The sequence below is a fragment of the Lepus europaeus genome, chromosome 23, assembly GCF_033115175.1.
Source record: "Lepus europaeus isolate LE1 chromosome 23, mLepTim1.pri, whole genome shotgun sequence".
Lineage (NCBI taxonomy): Eukaryota > Metazoa > Chordata > Mammalia > Lagomorpha > Leporidae > Lepus > Lepus europaeus.
In genome coordinates this window covers 9,207,210-9,227,333 of record NC_084849.1, presented here as the reverse complement: position 1 = coordinate 9,227,333, position 20,124 = coordinate 9,207,210, and the positions used below count along the sequence as shown (strand labels likewise).

Sequence of the window (20,124 nt, the reverse complement as noted above, 5' to 3'; positions counted from 1 at the left end):
ACATGCTATTTTTGTGTTGCTTATTAGCTCTCTATTTCTCCCATCTGTGTACTGTGTGAGGGCAAATGGTTTTATACCATCAAGGGAAGTTAAAAAGTCAAGTTTTTTTAAATAAATATTTATTAATTATTTGAAAGGCAGAATGGCACAGAGAGAGAGCAAGATCTTCTGTCTGCTGATTCAATTCCCCAAATGCCTACAATAACTGAGGCCGAGCTAGACTGAAACCAGGAGCCAAGAATTCCCATCTGGGTCTCCCACGTGGGTGGCAGGAACCCAAGCACTTGGACCATCATCTGCTGTCTTTCCAGGTGCATTAGCAAGGAGCTGGATCAGAAGTGGAGAATCTGGGACTCCAGCTAGTACTCCAATACAGGATGTGGGTGTCCCAAGCAGCAGCTTAACTTGCTGCTCCACAACGCTTACCCCAAAAGTCAAGGGCTTCTTAATCATACATACTGTGAGGTGGTGACTGTTCCAAAGTATGTCCCCTCATGTCAGTCTACCTCACTTCAGAGCTCCTGGCATTAGCTACCCTCACTTCCTAGGTTCATGTAAACTGATTATTTTAAGACAGAAATGGAAGAGGTTGCCATTTTAGTTGGTGTCATTTTGTTTTCCTTTAAAGACAGTAATTTGCATATTCTGATCTATGATAACTTAGGCCTGCAGTAGACATGAGTGTTAAATGTTAAAGCACAAAGAAGCTTACTGCATGGATCAGAATGCATTTACTTTTCCAGTGGTCCCCACCTGCTGTCAAGAACAGGTCTAAAAGGGTAAGAGATCTCCAGCTGGTCAGCGCCTAGGGCTACTGATGCTGCCTGAAGACCGAGCTGAGATGCTACGTGGAGTCAGAGTGCACTTTGGAAGGCAGGGTTTGGGGCTTACAGAAACCAGGGCTTTATTTTTCCTGTGGAAGTACTTGAATGCCAAATAAGATATCAGGGTTTCTGCTTTATATTAGAAAGTTGTTGGATTGGATAAAAAGAAATGGCCTTTAATGAGGAAAGGTATTAATACATAAAAAATGACCCAAAAAGAAGCAGCCCTGTTCTTGCCCTGAATTTGTATCGTTTCATTTTATACCATTAAGCAACACTCTAAAATATATGGCTTATTTTCACTTTGTTGCATTTTTAAAAATCTTTATTTATTCATTGATTTTTTTCGGTACTTTTATTTGTTTTGTTAGATATAACCATCTTTCCATCAGTATTTGCTCATTTTATTAATTTGGGGGTGGACTTAAGGGGTCAAACTGAATCAAACTGAAGGAGTCAAACTGTTATTAATGAGTTATATATTAATTAGAATTAAAATAAATATTTCAAATATATATATGTATAATGACTGGGTGTAGCTGTTGTTAAGGCAAGGCCCCCAAGCAATTTGAAGTGTGGCAATATAAAAAGGGTACTTTGTATGTTAAATCATTGCTATCACTCTGCCCTGTAAATATCAGTGGCTGATTGCATCCCAACTAGCATCAGTTATGCCTAAAAATTCATAGATATTAGCTATATTATAATGATACCAGTGCCTGGTTGTAAGTGTGTTTTTAAACAACCCTTGTTTGCAGCCTTTTTATTTGTAGATGTTGTCTTTGTTTTTCTTTTACAGTCTAACGGTCTATTTTCTGTTTTGAAGTTGGTGATATGCGCGGGCCCCAGCACCAGCAGCAGGAAGGTTGCTGAGTACGGGGGCAACACGCTGGGCTACGGCAGCCGCAGCGTCCTAGGAGCCGGCTGGCCAAAGGACCTGGTGAAGGTATGGCATCCAGTCACAGGCACCTCCAGAAGAATGAATTAGGTTCCTCGCAGCCCCAAGTGCTGAGTGTACTCCCAGAAGCATTTGACACGGGGCATTTGTTGAGGGAGCACCACCTTGCCAGGCCTAAAGACGCGCTCCTCGTCAGAATGGCCCTCCTTTCCCTCGTAGGACATCAGACCTCTGTCTGCTCCAGAGCTTGGATCGCTCCCACAGGTCACAGCATTTCCTTCCCTGTCCATTAGAAGAGCAACTTATTCTTCCAACTTATTTCTTCTCCAGTAAACCACAGGCCTGTGTATTTTTAAAGTGTTGATTTAATGTTTGTAAATTAATTTGGGCCTTGGGGGCAGATTTGAAGTTGGAGCAAAAATAATGATCCATTGTTAAGCTGCAGTGGTTAGGGCCATTTTTTTGTAATCTGGGCTCCAGAACTATTTGCTGCTTACTACTTATCTGCCTCTAATACGAATATGAACACAAATGCCCATTAAAACCCAGAGCATCCAGAGTCTGTGCCCAGACCTTTATTTCCCGTACATCAGATCCCCTCCAAGTCAGCACAGAGCGCTCTGGCATAGTCTGGATGCACTGCGTGTGCATCAGCACAGCCCTTGATAAGGCACCGATGGAGTGCTTCTTGTTTCTCACTCATGCAGCTGTTGTGTAAAGCAGAGCAAGGCTTCCCGCACTCAGTGCTGTTCTTCAAGAGGATTTGTCATTTGCTTGTCCTGTTGACATATGTGAGGTGAGAAAGAATTGAGGGAACTGGCAAGAAGAATAGAAATCTGAGGAATTTACTAGAAACTCTGCTCAATGTTTACTGAGTCTTTACTGTGAGCCTCTGTTGGGTAATGGTGGCCCACTTCAAAAATTCCTTATCCCAAAGGCTACCTGGTAAGGAAAAATACCTGAAGCATTGGTATCTGAATGAAAGGGAATGGAATTTGATTAAGAAGAGAGAGAGAGAGAAGGAGTGAACTATTGCTCTGGGCCTTTTGAAAGTAAATCTCTGAAATTCATTGGTCTCGTGAAAATTGTGTGTCTTGTTTTTAAAGTGCATTTTCCCTCCCCCCCCCCCTTAAATTTTAAGGTGGAAGGAGATACAGTCACCTTCTCCTTTGAAATGAGAAGTGGCCGTGAACACAACACTCCTGATAAAGCTATGTGGGGCTTTGCTTGCACAGTTCGCGCTCAGGTACTTGATTCTAACCACTGCTGTGGGCAAAATGTACTCTCTCCTGTGTGCCTTGGTTACATACATCATATTTGCCTTGGAAGCAGGGCACAATATGAGCCACTGTGTCATCCATCTTTTTCATTTGGCAGTAGTAAACTACCAGTTGTTAAGTAGTCTTAGGGGATAAAACTAGCCGTGTCCTACATCAGTTTCTTAGTGCAGATGACATTGCTAGGGGCTCTGTCTTCAAAGCCTGGAGGAGTGACCTGACTCCAGCCTCCTTCCATACAGCAAAGAAGACTCTAGCACAAGTCAGCACTTGGATCCTGGATTTTAAGAGTGGCTGGAATGCTGCTAATCCCTCTAGGTGCTAGGTTTTAAAACCATATTTTGGACTTGGAGGTTGCTTAAGGTTTACCAAGCCAAGGCTCTTCTGGAGTGGAAAAATTGTTTAGAATGTAAGCTCCATGAGGGCAGGGATCTTTGTTTTGTTCTCTGATGTATCTCAGGCACTTAGGACAACTGCTGGTACACAGGAGACTCTCACTTTCTCAAATGAAACTCAGTGCAGTTGCTGACAGCATCGTGGTTGAAGCACAGGATGGAGGTGACAAAAGCAAAACAAAATAGCAGTTTAAATATTGATAGGCACAGCAGAGGAGAAGCTGTGCAAAGAGTCTGGGCTGCCTACATGTGACTTGTGCTGTTTTTAATATGGAGTCTTATCGGCTCTTCTCTCTCCAGAATTGTGTTCCAACTTTACTCAGTGGTCATTCCAGCACCACCATCTACCTGTGATGTTGAGTGCTGTACCTGTGTCCCATAGCAATGACACTCAATGCTGCTCTGTGAAACCCTGCGGTTGGGGGACAGTACAGTGCGGTGCAGCACCAGCTGCAGCGCTCTGCCAGTGTCCACTGACCAGTGTGGTTTACCCCTGTCTGCATTGTAGGAGTCTTCAGAGGATGTCTCAGGAGGCTTGCCCTTTCTGGTAGACCTGGCTTTAGGTCTGTCTGTGTTAGCTTGTTCCATGTTAAGAATCCTGTATAATGGACCAGAAATTACCAAAGAAGAAGAAGCCTGTCAGGAGCTCTTGCGGTCCAAACTTCTACAAAGGTAATGAAAGGTTCAACTGAGCTAGTTTTGCCCACAAAGGAGAAGGAATTTTGTGTAGAAAACTATCTTTAGCACATTTCCCAGCTGATTGTGCCTACTATTTGACAGTCTCAGGGGTGTGATTGTGTTCAATAAACAAGATGAAAAGTATAGCTTGGTGCTTTCTGGCCCTTATTTTACTAGATTTAAAATTGCATCTTTGAATCTATAGGTTTTTGTCTAAGCCAAACATTGTATAATTAAGTTGGAGAATCCCCACATGGATGGGTAGATATGTGCTTATGCAAACATTGTGAAATGTTTATTGTAGAATTCAGGTAATAGAGATCTAGATATTGCCATACAATGCTTCAGGTTTTCTGTTTCAAAGTTTACATGATGCTGGGAAGGAGGTAGATTCCCAAAGATGTGCTTTCCTGTAATACTCATCTTGCTTTAGCCTTGGGAGGTTTGACGAATACTTAACACATCATGTGATTCTTCATTGTTGACATGTGTCAAACTTCAGGTAGCTTTCCAGTAATTTTGATTGGAGAGAAAGTGAAAAGACTTTTTTCTGTTTGCTCAGGTGTCAGTGGCAAGTGGAGGCCAATGGCGTGATCTCTCCTGCCCTCACTCCAAGCCCTTCTCCACTGCCTCTGACCATAGAGGAAGACAGAGAATTCACCTACCCTGCTGACGTCCTCGTGCCTACTGCTGGGAACTACTTTGACCTGCCCCGAATCAGGCTGCCTCCAGGAATCATGCTAAAGCTCAGAGAGATTTCTGGGCGCGCTAGACCTCAATTCAGACCAAGTATAAAGTATGTTACTGTGTAGCACTTCACTCCCATGAAAAATCATGTTTAAGCAGTTGTAGTGAGTGTCTGTCTTCTCTTAGTTCAGCTGGTGAACCTCACACTTTACGCTCATTGAATGAAACAGGAATACTGGTGCGGTGTTCCAGCTTAGTGGTTCTCGAAGTGTGGTCCTTGAGTAATCAGCATTGGCATCACCGGGGGCTCTGCTAGTGCCCAGGGCCCATTTCACACCTGTTTAATCAAGCTCTGAGGATGGCCCGCTTATTTGTGACTTAACAAGTTTCCCATGTGATTCTGCTGTGCATCACGTTGGACAGGCTCTGGATTTTTCTCAGGTGGTCTAACCTTCGCCGAGTAGCCAGACTCTGCTTTGATTTCTTTGGAGTCTACAGACCTTTCTTTTTTCTGACGCCTGGCGCCATAGTGAAAGGGCTTCAGGATGTCAATTTTTCAGTTTCAAATGTCTGTGCTGTTCTTGCCTAAGGTCTGTTTTGTAGCCTCTGCTGTCTGAGGCAAGACTGACCATTACAAAGAGACAAAATGGGAGATGAAATTTAAAATGGAAGTAATATATTGCACCCACTATCCATATACACTAAATAACACAAGCCGTAGTACCGCACAAAATCAGTTTGCTGATAAGTGGTGCTGAAAGTCTGTTTTTAGCTTTAAATCTATTCTAGCTTTAACATAACTCCAGCTCAAAATATATAAATCGTAGAAAATGAAATTTCTTTAATTTTGATTTCTAGCTTCATCAGCCAATTCAGTTTTAACAGTTAATATACTAAATTATTTGCTAACGTAAGACTGCTATAATGCCATCATCATATCCATGCCACTTATTTGTCCTAAAACAAGTGTGATGAATACTTAATATGTTTAAGTCAAAGCCCACGTTCTTCATCCTATGACGTATAGCATTGGTAAGGTACGAGTGTGGCTCGTCCTGACTGGTTTCCATTGTAATCACAGAGAAGTGATTCAGCCAGACGTGATGGAGGAAATGGTGGTGTCGTGTGTTATTAAGCACTTGAATTTGGTTGATGCCCTGCAGTCCCTAATAAATTTCCAGTATCAAGAAGAACATGCTGAGGAATATGATTTATTGTGTAAAATTATGGGAGAGACCTTTAAGAAACTTAATGCCATGGAGAGACAGTTGCAGGTAAGTGAAAGCTAAAATGCTTATATTTGTCTTATAACTGTTGGAAATAATTTATTCCTTGAAAACATCAAGAAGTTTGAAAGAGAATCTACATTTTTGCAGAATTACTATTACAACTAAAACTTCTAATTTCAGAGATTACACTTGTTTTCATTTTGCATCTATTTATACATTGATTTCTTTTTATGTATCAGAGCGTTGCAGAACTGGAACAGAAATGGCAAAGTGAGGTTGATGATGCCGTGAAGGGGAAATTGGAGAATAATATGCCTTTCTTTTATGATTACCATTTTAATGAGGTGAGCAAAATGTGTGGCTTATCACTAGAGTATTGTCATATATAGAGCAAAGGTATGTACTGTGTGTTTGTGTGTTAGATAAAATAATGTCATTTCCTAAAATGTTGCATACCCCGTTCTTTAAAAGGGGTTGGATGGAGATTGATTAGATCAACATGTCAGTATACAAGTGATTAACTAAGGTTTTTTTTAGTTAATTAATAGCTTTATGGGAGAGTTAAAGAAATGAAAAGAAGGCAGAGTTACAAACCCAGAAGAAATCCCCAGAAAATAGCCAATGTCACTTTTAATCATTCAAATGTGAAATAAGAAATCACAGAGGTAGACATTTGGCCTAGTGGTTAAGGTGCTGCTTGGGACACACACTTCCCATGTCAGAGTGCTCTGCTCCCAATTCCAGCTTCCTGCTAATGCACACTTGGGAGGCAGCAGGTGGTAACTTCAGTGGCTGGGTTCCTGCCATACACTTGGGAGCTTGGATTGAGTTCCTAGCTCCTGGTTTTTAACTGGTCCAGTCTCATCTGTTCTGGGTAGTTGAGGAGGAACCTGTGGATAGAAGATCTCTGTCTGTGCCTCTTTGTGTATATGTGTGTTTGTATCTGTTCATCTCTCAAATAAATTGATTTTTTAAAAATTTAAAAGAAATTACAAGCGTGTATTAGGCATGGAAATATGGACCAAAGGTGGTGGGTTTTCCCAAAATTTTCTGTTCTGTTTCAAATACATGCAGTATAACTTGGTTTTTACAAATCCTACATACCGTCTTCCTTTATTTTTCCTTCTTTAGAACAAAATAAAAGAACTGGAACTTTTGTGTTCAATGAAGGAAGTCTCCTTTGATGGAAATGATCTTGAAAACATGGTTCTATCCCTGAGGTCAGTGATGTTAATATAATATCAAGGCTAATTTATCATCTTGGTGCTCAGAATGAATTGTAAAGGTCTTATTTCTTAGTAGATATTGTTTTAAAAATGATACCCATTTGGTAAACTGGAAGTTCTGATTCTAACCTCCTGAAGTTAGCATAGCTCCTCAGGTGGGGCGAGGGGGAGGTAAACAATGCTGGCTAGCTTACTTCTGTGTCCTAACCCTTGAAATAAATTTCTCACTATTTTTGGTAAGCAGAAGAACAAATGAATGCACACCTTTCTTTCTTTACAGGGAGAAGTTCCTACAAGAAGTGAATTCTCTCACGCAGAAGCCTTCACACCCACTGGCTAAAACGAAGACGCTAGTGAAGAGTTTAATGAACCGGGCCGAGCTATTGCTGCATGTCACCATCGCAGCCCAGTCGGGCCTCACCAGGAGCATCTCGGGGACCCCCGCGGAAACGCCGGGTACTGCCGCTCAGGCTGCTGGTGCTAGTCTATTCAGAGTAGACATCACGCTTGGGTACTGCAAAAGGCAAAGCAAGACAAGTCCAGCATTGAGAAGTCTGCCTTTTACTTTCTCAAGGAAATACTTTTCACTAAATTCCTGTGTTTTGTGAGTCAGCTGAGCATCAGTGATACCTCCCTGCCTGCCTCATTAAGGTTTTTTTGGGAACATCCGAGGAGCCCAGTGACATAGATCTGTGTAATCCAGTACATCTTGTTTCTCACTTATGATTTTCATAGTAACATATATAATTAGATTTCATAGTAACAGTAGATAGGTGCATTGTAAATCTTGTAACATCATTTCTCCCTCTTTACTTGAAGCTGAGTTTGCATTTCATTTTTAGTAATTAGGTGGAACCTTCTGGCATGACTTTCTGACCGTTCCCGGACAACTTGAGGGGAGACACAGGCTGGAGGGAGAAAAGTGTGCTGAGTACCACATGCCAGGTGGCCACTATGCATACCACATGCCTGGCCACAGCAGCCCTTGATTAACTGAATGTCCCATAGAAAGACAACTACTCAGGCTGGTAGTGCCCTCCTAGGGGCCCTTGGCCTCACAGATAATGAACTAGAAACATCCTGAGAGATAACGAGGTCTTCAAAAATTATATATTTTTTACACTAAAGCTAACTGCTCTTAAGACAGATATATAGAAATGGCTTTTCCCCACTTAATTTTTTTTGTTAGCTGATCTTTACAGGTAGTTTTTTCTTTTGCCCTTTATGTATTATTCAGGAACATGTTATAGGAAGGGTCAGATTGCTGCTCAAGTGTGATACTTTCTTCCACCAACTATGACCAAAGTAGAGCTACTACTAAACAAGCTAGTCAGCTCAGTAAATCTAGAAATGAGGGACAGATAAAAGCCATCTCTCACAAAAATGGATCTGGGTTTATTGGAATTAAGAAATGTTTACCTCCAGAAATTACTTTCTGCTTTTAGAATGCTTATTTTGTTGTGAATATTTATATTGTGAAATCAAATGAATTTTCAGCCTTTCTTTGGAAAACAGATGTAATGAGAAGATTTTGATTTTTCAAACTAAAATAATTTTTAAAAAAGATTTCTTTATTTGAGAGGCTGAGTTACAGACAGAGGGAGAGACAGAGAGAGAGGTCTTCCATCCGCTGGTTCACTCCCCAAATGGCTACAACGGCTGGAGCTGGGCTGATCTGAAGCCAGGAGTTTCTTCTGGGTCACCCACAAGGGTACAAGGACCCAAGCGCTTGGACCATACTCTGCTGCTTTCCCAGGCTGTAAGGCAAGAGTTGGGTCTGAAGAGGAGCAGCCAGGACACAAACTGGCACCCATATGGGATGCCATACTATGCCACAGCACTAGCCTCCAAACTGAAATAATTTTTAATATAACACTTAGGTATTTAGAACTTGACCTAAAAGTCATCAGCAGGCTATGCTAAGTGCACTGGTGACTGGACTGTGACCAGAAGAAGAGATGTGCTGTTAGTTCTGTGTTACATTTCGCTGTTGCTGTAGCTCCTCACAAGCCAGATAGCAGAAATGCCAACCTTCCTATTCCTCTCTTTGCAGCTTGTAAATCGGCTTCTGAAACAAAAGTGATATCTCATGCTGTGCGGCAGCCTGTTTTTCTTCGCAGCATGTCAGCTCCTTCTGACTTGGAAATGATCGGTAATGAAGATTTGGAATTTACCAGAGCAAATCAGAGGTAAATGGCTAACGGCTGGGGTCGGGTTCCCAATGCAGCTGAATGCATTCATCAGAACACACTGCCTGAGCCCATTTCTTGTTTTCCTGGTCGGCCAGGCGACGTCACGTGACCAGCCACCGCAGCAGCTCCTTTACGCTCCTCCAGTCACTGGCCATCGAGGACAGCAGGGACAAGCCCACCTACAGTGTCCTGCTGGGACAGCTGTTTGCTTTCATCGGCACCAACCCCGACCAAGCTGTATGTCCGACTTTGCAGACTACAGGTGATCAGCTCCCGACGGGATCTGGTGGCAGTGAGCAGAAGTCAGGTGTATTTCCTTCTCGTGCATTTCAGGTGTCCAGCAGCAGCTTTCTGTTGGCTGCACAGACAAGGTGGCGGCGGGGAAACACACGCAAGCAGGCCCTGGTGCACATGCGGGAACTGCTGACAGCTGCTGTGCGAGTCGGAGGGGTGACGCACCTTGTGGGTCCTGTGACAATGGTCCTGCAGGGAGGACCCAGGTCAGTTTCAGTTGCCTCCTGCTGGCCCGTCTAAGATGGACAAAAGCCATGCCAAAGATTATTGTTAGGCCAAAACATAGGCAGAGTTTTTTGCTAATGTTTTTCCCTAAAATGTTACATGTCAATTTTTAGAGAAGTGGTTCATGATTTTACAAAAATAAAAACAAAAAAATATAAAAATCTCTTTACTCCCCTTCCCTTCCAAATTCCTCACTGATCTTTAATATCTTGTACCAATTGTATGTGCATAAACAACTATTTGTTTTTGAAACCTAAGTTTATATGTATGTACTTTTTTTTCTTAATCCACATTTTATTATGCATACCTTTTTATAACATGGTTCTCTTGCTCTTCTGTTCTCCTGGCCGCAGTCACTGTCTTGGACATGGCTCAGGAAGCCTGAGCTTTCTTTGGTTTCTGTTTCACAGAATCGAGGAACTCACCTGTGGTGGGATGGTCGAGCACGTCCAGGAAGCCTTTGGTGAGACCATGACCTCTGTCGTGTCTTTGTGTGCTCGATACCCTATCGCCTGTGCCAACAGCATTGGACTCTTATGTACCATACCTTATACCAGGTGAGTGCAGAAATGCCTGTTATCATATTAAGGTATTACACAACATCGTCCACTAAGTTAAAGTATTTTTTAGTTTACAAAATTACATTTTTTGGCTTCAATTATTCATTGAATTACTACACAAGCTTTCCTTATGACACCAAAAGTTCCTATGTAAATTCTTTTTATTTTTTTGCCAGGCAGAGTTAGACAGTGAGAGAGAGAGAGAGAGAGTGTTGTAGACAGAGATGGAGAGAAAGGTGTTCCTTCCATTGTGTCACTCCCCTAATGGCTGCTACGGCCAGTGCTGCACCAATTTGAAGCCAGGAGCCGGGTACTTCCTCCCAGTCTCCCATGCAGGTGCAGGTACCCAAGCACTTGGGCCATCCTCCTCTGCCCTCCCAGGCCACAGCAAAGAGCTGGACTGGAAGAGGAACAGCCGGGACTAGAACTGGCGCCCATATGGGATGCTGGTGCTGTAGGCAGAGGATTAGCCTATTGAGCCATGGCGCCGGCCGATTATATTACATTTTGAAGGTAGGAAGGGGCAAAGACAAACAAAATGTACCTAAGAAATTATTTACATATTGGGCAAAAGTTTTTGGATGTGCACATTTATTTTTTAAACCAGTTAATAATTTTAAAGTGTCAGGAATTAATGGACTCATTATTCAAAATTTATTTTGATACAATATGTAATTTTTTTTCCCATTCTGGAAACCTGTGGTTGATTCCATTGATTCTTACTTTGCTGTTCTGTATGAACAAAACAGAATTTGAAGTTCCTTATTTATGAAGGAAATGGTTGGTGTAAGAAAATATTCTTGTGTTTAATCATACAAGGCAGTAACCTAAGCTGTGGACAAGTACTCCAACATGTTTTATGCCCTTTTAATAATCAGAGCCTTACAGAAAAGTTTCCTAAGGCTTGGTCATTGTGTTTATTTCATCCAACCTGTGCCCCTTTGCCAGGAGTGAAGAGAAGTGCCTGGTGCGCAGTGGCCTCGTTCAGCTCATGGATCGTCTGTGTAGCCTGAGCAGTCAGACTGAGTCCAGCTCCAGTGAAAAACAAACGAAGAAGCAGAAGGTGGCCACCATGGCCTGGGCCGCCTTCCAGGTGCTTGCCAACCGTTGTGTGGAATGGGAAAAAGAGGAAGGTGAGAAATGGGGCCCCTTTTTAGAGTTCACTGGTTTCTTCTGTTGCCACATTGGTTTATTATGCTCTGGTGCTGGAACAGCAGGAGAAAGCTTTTATTAGATTACATAATCAGGACAGATTAGCCAGTTGATGACTTCATGAGGGTCTTTTCATTGGAGTGGCTCTATGAAAGCTCACTGCTACACTCTGACACTAAGTGACATCCTAGCCCCTGGAGGAGTATGATAGCTCCAGAACACTGAAAATGCTTTTTTCATTATCTTCTTGGCAAAACTACTAATAGTCTCCAAGTAAATTTTTTTCTGAAGTGACTTTTCAGTTATATTTTCAAGATGATATTTGGAAATGAATATATTTTGAGTGCCCAATTTGATTTATAAAGTAAACTTGAAGGGATAAATTTCTCCATGATAGTCTGTGTCTATGCATATAGCTTGCTAATCATTTATTCATTCACTATACATTTTTTTTTTTAAATTTTTTGACAGGTAGAGTGGACAGTGAGAGAGAGACAGAGAGAAAGGTCTTCCTTTTGCCATTGGTTCACCCTCCAATGGCCGCCGTGGCTGGCGTGCTGCCGCCGGCGCACCGCGCTAATCCGATGGCAGGAACCAGGTGCTTCTCCTGGTCTCCCATGGGGTGCAGGGCCCAAGTACTTGGGCCATCCTCCACTGCACTCCCGGGCCACAGCAGAGAGCTGGCCTGGAAGAGGGGCAACCGGGACAGAATCCGGGGCCCCGACGGGGACTAGAACCCGGTGTGCCGGCGCCGCAAGGCGGAGGATTAGCCTATTGAACCGCGGCGCCGGTTTCACTATACATTTTAATGCCTTAAGAACCTGTGGTACACTTGGATATGTCAGGCTGAAAATGAATAAGGTATTGTTCCACCCTTCAAGAAATAGGATCTGGCAGAGGAAACAGACCAGTGAGCGATCGCAGTGTAATCAGTGCTGTCATGGAGGTGCACAAGGAGTGTGGTAGGAGCACAGGGCAAAGCTTCCCAGAGGCAGTGACTTATCCTTGATAGATGAAGAGGACCCCAGAGCAGAGCACAGAGCATGTGTGGGTGGAGGGGCCAAAAAGAGCATGAGAAATTCAGGAGTTGACAAATAATCTTTTTTGACTCTGACAGGAGATTCTTGGGGGGCTGTGGAACTACAGTGGATATGGAAAGTTCCTGCAAGGTCTTTGCATTGAAGAGGAACATATTAGTTTAAAAATCAAGATATTTTAATCATCAGGAGCATAGTGATTCTTCCCCACCAATCAAAATATATTCCTTGGTTTTATTTGGATTAATTAAATTCAGTTTCCATTCAGAGTAATATCTCCCCTACCATTGAATGCCTTTTTTAGTGCAAATATTTTCTCAGAAGGAGACACTAACAGATGGTTCATGAAACACTGAGCAAGATAAAAATTAGTCAAGGGGCAGGCTTGAATTCCGGGAGGCCGAGAAGGTGGTCTCGCCACACTTGCAGGTTCCCCACCGCACGGCTTCCTTGGGTTCCTTCCTTCACTGTGCTTTTCCTGTCTTCACGCTGAAGGTGGCTCCACTGAGGCAGTGCACTCGGGTCTGGCCCGTCAGGTGTCCAGCCTTCTCACGAACCATCTTGCCCGAGCCACTGAGTGCTGTGGCAACCAAGCTGCTGGGAACGATGCCCTCCAAGATGTCCTTAGTCTTCTCAATGATCTCTCCAGGTAGGGAAGGCAAACCTGGGGCTGGGGGAGGAGCTGGCTTTCCTTCTTTATTAAAAGTATATTTATTTGAACGGTAGAGTGACAGAGACAGAATGAAAGATATTCTATCTACTGACTCACTCCCCAAATAGCCATAATAGGTAGGTCTGGGCCAGGCTGAAGCTAGGAGCCAGGAATTCATTCCATCCAGGTCTCCCACAGGGGTGGCAGGGACCCAAATCCTTGGACCATCTTCTGCCACTTCCCAGAGTGTGCATTAGCAGGAGCCTGGATTGGAAACAGAATGGCCAGGACAGGAACCAGCTTTTCAGTACGGGATGCCGGCATCCCAAGCAGTGGCTTCACCTGTTGCACCTGGGTGCTGGCTTTCTTCTTGAACAATCTGGGTTGTCTTGAAACATTTAAATTACTAGGCTATTTTGACACACTCTTGCTTCAGTAAAAGTGATAGAGATTGAAGTTGTTGAAGGGGCCAGTGTTGTGGCACAGCAGGTTGGACTGCTAATGTGTCTGGGAAGGCAGTGGAGGATGGCCCAAGTGCTTGGGCCCCTGCTACCCACATGGGAGACCGGATGAAGCTCCTGGCTCCTGGCTTCGGCCTGCCTCAGTCCTGGCCATTGTGGCCATCTGGGGACTGAATCAGCAAATGGATGATTTCTGTCTGTCTGTCTGTCTCTCTCTCTCTCTCTGTAATCTTGCCTTCCAAATAAATTTTAAAATCTTTTTAAAAAATTTAAAAAGGAGATATTCTGCAATGTTTTAATTACCACATGTGTGAGCCACAAGGCTCCCAGAAACTTGTCTGCATACAACTCCTTGTTCTTTAGCTTCTGCTGGGCTCTGTACATTTTCTTTGTGAAATGTTAACAGGCTTAGCTGTGTTAGATCCCAGAATGCTGAGGCCTGTACACCCTCATGTAGGAACCTCTTGCTTCTGCATGTCTGTTGGTTTACATTTCTGGCACTGTTGACCTTTTTTCCCTCCTCCGACAGGAGCCACATAGGTAAAGCCATCCTGAGCCAGCCAGCCTGTGTCTCCAAACTCCTCTCGCTGCTGCTTGACCAGCGCCCGTCTCCCAAGCTGGTCCTCATCATTCTGCAGCTTTGTCGGGCAGCGCTCCCGCTGATGAGCGTGGAAGACTGTGGAAACGTGGAACTCCCTCCCTGGAGCTACTCTGTGCCCTCCCTGAACAGTGAGCCGGAGGATCCCAGTGACCCGGCTTCCAAGATTGCCTCCTTGCTCTTGGCAAAGCTGGCAGATTATGTGGTCCCAGGTGAGGAGCTCCTGCCCAGGAGGATGTGCTGAGCGCACTTGTGGTTGCAGCTGTGTTTCCTGTCAGGAAAAGGACAGAGGGGAGAGGCAGGAGGGGAGAGAGATTCCCAAACCAGTGTCCTTCATGTGTAGGGAGCTGCAGAAACAGCACTGCAGTGTTTCTAAACGAGCTTTGCTTTTTGCTTAAAGGATGTCAGACAGTTCTTTCTCCAACTGCTTCTGAACCGGACACCATGTTGACAAAAAGCAGCCCCAAGAGTTCTTTAAAAGGAGATAAAGATCCCGGAGAAGAGAGTGAAGCAGTGGATGGCAAGCTCTCCATATTTATCCACAAGCGGGAAGATCAATCATCCCACGAAGTCCTCCAGCCATTACTAAGGTGACTGCAAGGCGTCTAGTAGCCAGATGTCATCAAACACTGGCCGCGGCCCAGACACCTGACCCATATCAGCGGCCTCAGACCTCGTAACAAGCCTGACAGGTAGACGCATGAAGAAACTGAGGCAGAGCTGCATTGCAGATATGGATCTCTGACGACAGAACCCAGGGTCAAAAGCCAGCAGAGAGCTAGAGCCCTTTGAGAAACCAGTGTTGTCTGTGACCGGGGGGCAAGTCTCTAGTGTGACTTGATTTAAGAAAGAATAATGCCTTTGGGTTTTCAGTCATTATTGTCCCTCAGTTAGGTGGAGAAATAAGATACTTTTTTTTTTTTTTTTGACAGGCAGAGTGGACAGTGAGAAAAAGAGAGAGACAGAGAGAAAGGTCTTCCTTTGCCGTTGGTTCACCGTCCAATGGCCGCTGCGGCCGGCACACCGTACTGATCCGAAGGCAGGAGCCTGGTGCTTCTCCTGGTCTCCCATGCGGGTGCAGGGCCCAAGCACTTGGGCCATCCTCCACTGCACTCCCGGGCCACAGCAGAGAACTGGTCCGAAAGAGGGGCAACCGGGACAGAATCTGGCGCCCCGACTGGGACTAGAACCCGGTGTGCCGGCACTGCAAGGCGGAGGATTAGCCTGTTGAGCCACGGCGCCAGCCTGAAATAAGATACTTTTTTAAAGCCTTACTTCATTGGAGTATGAATGGGATGACTGCTCAACAGGAAATCAAAATGTAATTATTGCCCAGGTATTACAGACCTATGGAACCCTATTAGTGGGATGCCGGGCAGCAGGTAGGCCTGCCACAGAGCCCAGGGAATGTAGTACAGATGTGTGTGTCTCAGATGGAAGAATCCTCTCTGCAAATAAGTGATCTAATAATGTTGTCATCCTCTTAATTGGATCCCTCGTGTGCCGTGTCGTGTTCAGGAGCACTGAGGGAGAGTGGTGTAATCTGCACAGGGTCATAACAGGGCAGTGTGCAGGTGAAGAAATCTTCAAGACACACTCTTGGGCACTGCAAACATCATAGCACGGATGTGGTGAAAGGTTCTGAAGAGTCAATTCTAGGAAGCAGGGAGGGAGTTATTAGGGAGATTCAGTGATTCACCCCCAGGACACCAAGCTCAGTGGCTGTTCAAGTTCCCACGCTCTAGGATTTAGACGGCTCCCTGCGCGCCTTCTCTGTGCCAGGCCCTCCCTGTCTCTGTCTGCAGATCATTGTTTTTGAGTTGCTCTTTGCTTTATGCATTACTTTCATGTACGTTTTTAGATATCATTACAATGCTAAAAACAGCTAATTTTTTGAATCCTAAAAAAGCTGTAATTAAGCAGTAATAAATCACTTCCTTTGTGGAAAGGTGAGAGTCTTCCATTGGATCTTGAAAATGGATTCTAGCATGTAAGGAATGGCCTGGTGGTGGCTGGGCAGCCGCATGGCATGCAGCCCACCTCTGGCAGGACCTGAAGGTCTGTTTTCGCCTCTGTTTCCCACTTTCAGCAGCTCAGAAGGACGTCCTTTCCGACTTGGCACTGGAGCCAACATGGAGAAAGTTGTGAAGATGGATCGGGACATGACCAAGGTAACCCTTGCAGCACAATGCTGACAGAGCTCAGGATTTAGAGCATCAGTGATACTTGAGTTTTCAGGAGAAATTATTTTTTAGTTAGCTCAAGTTCCCATAGAGACAGGATGAGAAGTCGAAGTCAGTGGCTTGAGGCCATTTTAAAGAGAACTAGTCAATATCAGTTTGTAAGTAGTGTGAAAATATAATAGAAAACTGTTTTGGCCCATCTTTTCTTAGTCCTTTTAAGAAAGTTTTATAGCCTAAGAATAATTTAAAGTTGGAAAGAGGTGAAAAGTTGTTAAGAGAATAACAAGGGCTGGCACGGTGACATAGCAGGTAAAGCTGCTGCCTGCAGTGCCGGCATCCCATATGGGTACAAGTTCCTGTCCTGGCTGCTCCACTTCCGATCCTGCTTTCTGCCATGGCCTGGGAAAGCAGTAGAAGATGATCCAAGGCCTTGGGCTCCTGCACCTGCATGGGAGACCCGGAAGAAGCTCCTGGCTCCTGGTTTCGGATCAGTGCAGCTCTGGCTATTGCAGCCATTTGGGGAGTGAACCAACAAATGGAAGACCTCTCTCTGTCTCTCTTTCCCTTTCTTTCTTTCTCTTTCTCTTTCTCTTTCTCTCTTTCTCTCTCTCCCTCTCTGCCTCTGCCTCTCTGTAACTCTGCCTTTCAAATAAATAAATAAATAAATGTTTTAAAAAAAGAAAGAATAATAGATATTAAAGAATCACAGAAAAATAGCTCATAAAAATATGAAAATGTGCACAGGGTCATGAATAATTAAAGGACAGAGATAAAAACAATAATAATAGATCAGTTTCTTGCCTGTTACACAGGTGAAGAAAAAACAGATTGATAATATCCATTATCATGGTGAGGCTAAGTAAGTTTTCTCAAGTGTCAGATAAACACACAGTGTGGATTTTTTTTTTTTTTTCAGTTTTCTTTGAAATACAAACAAAATAAAATCCATGTACCCATGAATAGGGGATTGGTTAAAGAAATTGTTCTATTCATATAATGAAATGTTGTGCAACTATAAAAGAATAATGGGAGAGCTGTTAAGATATTGCTTGGGATGCCTGCATCCCATATTGGAGTCCCTAGGTTCAAGTCCTGGCTGCACTTCTGATATAGCTTCCTGCTAATGTGTATCCTTGGAGGTGGCAGCTGATGACTCAAGAAGTTGGGTCCCTGCCGCCCACGTGGTTGACCCAGATTGAGGTCTCCTGGGGCTGGTGCTGTGGCGCAGCGGGTTAATGCCCTGACCTGAAGCGCTGGCATCCCGTATGGGTGCCAGTTCGAGACCCAGCTGCTCCACTTCCGATCCAGCTCTCTGCTTTGTCCTGGGAAAGCAGTAGAAGATAGCCCAAGTCCTTGGGTCCCTGCACCCACATGGGAGACCTGGAAGAAGCTCCTGGCTTTGGATTGGCACAGTTCTGGCCATTGCAGCCAATTGGGGAATGAACCATCGAATGGAAGACCTCCTCTCTCTCTCTGCCTCTGCCTCTGCCTCTCTGCCTCTTTGCCTCTCTGTCTCTGCCTCTCCTCTCTCTGTGTAACTCTGACTTTCAAATAAATAAACAAATCTAAAAAAAAAAAAAAAAAAAGTGATCCTGTCTCCTGCTTTTGGCCTGGCCCAACCCCACTGTCACTGACATTGAGGGGTAAACCAGCAAATGGGAGATCTCTTACTCAATTTCTCTGCCATTCAAATAAGTTAATAAAAATTCAAAAAAGGCCGGCGCCGCGCCTCACTAGGCTAATCCTCCACCTGCAGCGCTGGCACACCGGGTTCTAGTCCTGGTTGGGGCGCCATATTCTGTCCCAGTTGCCTCTCTTCCAGTCCAGCTCTCTGCTGTGGCCCCAGGAAAGCAGTGGAGGATGGCCCAAGTCCTTGGGCCCTGTACCCACATGGGAGACCAGGAGAAGCACCTGACTCCTGGCTTCGGATCAGCGTGGTGCGCTGGCTGCAGCGGCCATTGGAGGGTGAACCAACGGTAAAGGAAGACCTTTCTCTCTGTCTCTCTCTCTCTCACTGTCCACTCTGCCTGTCAAAAAAAAATTCAAAAACTAACAAAGTAACTCTGTTTGCATTGATATAAAGAAATATCCGGCCGGCGCCGTGGCTTAACAGACTAATCCTCGGCCTTGCGGCACCGGCACACCAGGTTCTAGTCCCAGTTGGGACGCCGGATTCTATCCCGGTTGCCCCTCTTCCAGGCCAGCTCTCTGCTATGGCCCGGGAGTGCAGTGGAGGATGGCCCAAGTGCTTGGGCCCTGCGCCCACATGGGAGACCAGGAGAAGCACCAGGCTCCTTGCTTCGGATCAGCGCGATGAGCCGGCCGCAGCGGCCATTGGAGGGTGAACCAACGGCAAAAAGGAAGACCTTTCTCTCTGTCTCTCTCACTATCCACTCTGCTTGTCAAGAAAAAAGAAAAAAGGAAAAAAAAAAGAGAGATATCCATGATGTGCTTTTAACTGACGAAAGCCAGTTGAATATCTGTGTGTGTGGTGGAACTCCATGATTATATATGTTGGAAATTCTTTTTAAGATTAATTTATTTATTTGAAAGTAAATTACAGAGAGAAAAAGAGACAAAAACAGAGATCTTTGATTCGCTGGTTCACTCCCCAAATGGCCACAATGGCTGGAGCTATGCCAGTCCAAAGCCATGAGCTTCTTCCTGGGTCTCCCACGTGAGTGCAAGGCCCAAGGACTTGGGTCGTCCTCCACTGCTTTCCCAGGCACATTAGCAGGCAGCTGCATCAGAAGCAGAGCAGCCAGGATTCAAACCAATGCCCATATGGGATTGCTGGCACTGCAGATGGTGGCTTAACTCTGCCACAGCGCCGGCACCTATATGTTGGAATTTGCATGGAAAAAACCTTGAGAACAATTACCTTGGACTTGGTGAAGGCATGGGATAGCTGTGGAAATTCCACTTTCTATATATGATATTTTGTTAAAATTTTTACAAGATTGAGCATGGATTGCTTTGCTAATTTTGGAGGAAGCAACTTTGAGAAATTGAGTGCTGGGAAGAGTGACTTGGATGTTCTAAATGTCTTCCCTCTGACCCCCAGGGAGGCTGTTGTGAAGTGATCACAGAGGAGGCCACAGCTGCCCTCCGGAAAGCAACCAAGTGGGCACAGTCGGGCCTCATCGTCAGTGTGGGGCCACCTGTAGAATCTGTCAGCCCAGAGACTGTGAGTGGGCTGTCCACAGGTGACAAAAAGAAAACTGCCCAAACCTCCATTTGCCGAGAGAGGAACTCTGAGCTTGCGAGGTAAACCTCCCACAAGTTAGCACCTGTCCTTTCTCTTCTCAGACTTCCATTGTAACAGGCTTATTGTTAGGGTTTTAATTTTCTACCTTGCCCTGCTGTAAATAAGGAGTAGGAGCTAAAATTACCTTTCTGGGTTAGTCATTGCTGTCAAATTAGTGTCAGGGTGTAGATGAGGGAGTCAGGGTGTATATGTCATTGCTGTCAAATTAGTGTCAGGGGGTAGATGAGCAGTCAGTCCAGGTAGATCTGAGGTTGTCATTGAAAAATAGATGTGCCCCTGGCTGAGGGG

The 20,124-nt window shown here is 44.7% G+C and overlaps 1 protein-coding gene across 4 annotated transcripts in view; it reads left to right on the top strand.

Annotated features, from left to right (window-relative positions):
* The window catches only part of HECTD4 (HECT domain E3 ubiquitin protein ligase 4), a 205,048-nt gene that overhangs the window by 120,634 nt on the left and 64,290 nt on the right, over positions 1-20,124 (top strand). For all 4 annotated transcript variants that reach the window (XM_062182491.1, XM_062182490.1, XM_062182489.1 and 1 more), the window contains exons 22-39: positions 1,651-1,770; positions 2,864-2,968; positions 3,903-4,066; positions 4,635-4,868; positions 5,841-6,033; positions 6,228-6,332; positions 7,120-7,208; positions 7,495-7,670; positions 9,268-9,403; positions 9,502-9,643; positions 9,740-9,906; positions 10,336-10,482; positions 11,434-11,618; positions 13,170-13,323; positions 14,317-14,597; positions 14,786-14,975; positions 16,475-16,556; positions 19,633-19,835. In XM_062182491.1, the coding sequence (XP_062038475.1) occupies positions 1,651-1,770; positions 2,864-2,968; positions 3,903-4,066; positions 4,635-4,868; positions 5,841-6,033; positions 6,228-6,332; positions 7,120-7,208; positions 7,495-7,670; positions 9,268-9,403; positions 9,502-9,643; positions 9,740-9,906; positions 10,336-10,482; positions 11,434-11,618; positions 13,170-13,323; positions 14,317-14,597; positions 14,786-14,975; positions 16,475-16,556; positions 19,633-19,835 (2,873 nt within the window). The remainder of the gene's footprint in view (positions 1-1,650; positions 1,771-2,863; positions 2,969-3,902; positions 4,067-4,634; positions 4,869-5,840; positions 6,034-6,227; positions 6,333-7,119; positions 7,209-7,494; positions 7,671-9,267; positions 9,404-9,501; positions 9,644-9,739; positions 9,907-10,335; positions 10,483-11,433; positions 11,619-13,169; positions 13,324-14,316; positions 14,598-14,785; positions 14,976-16,474; positions 16,557-19,632; positions 19,836-20,124) is intronic.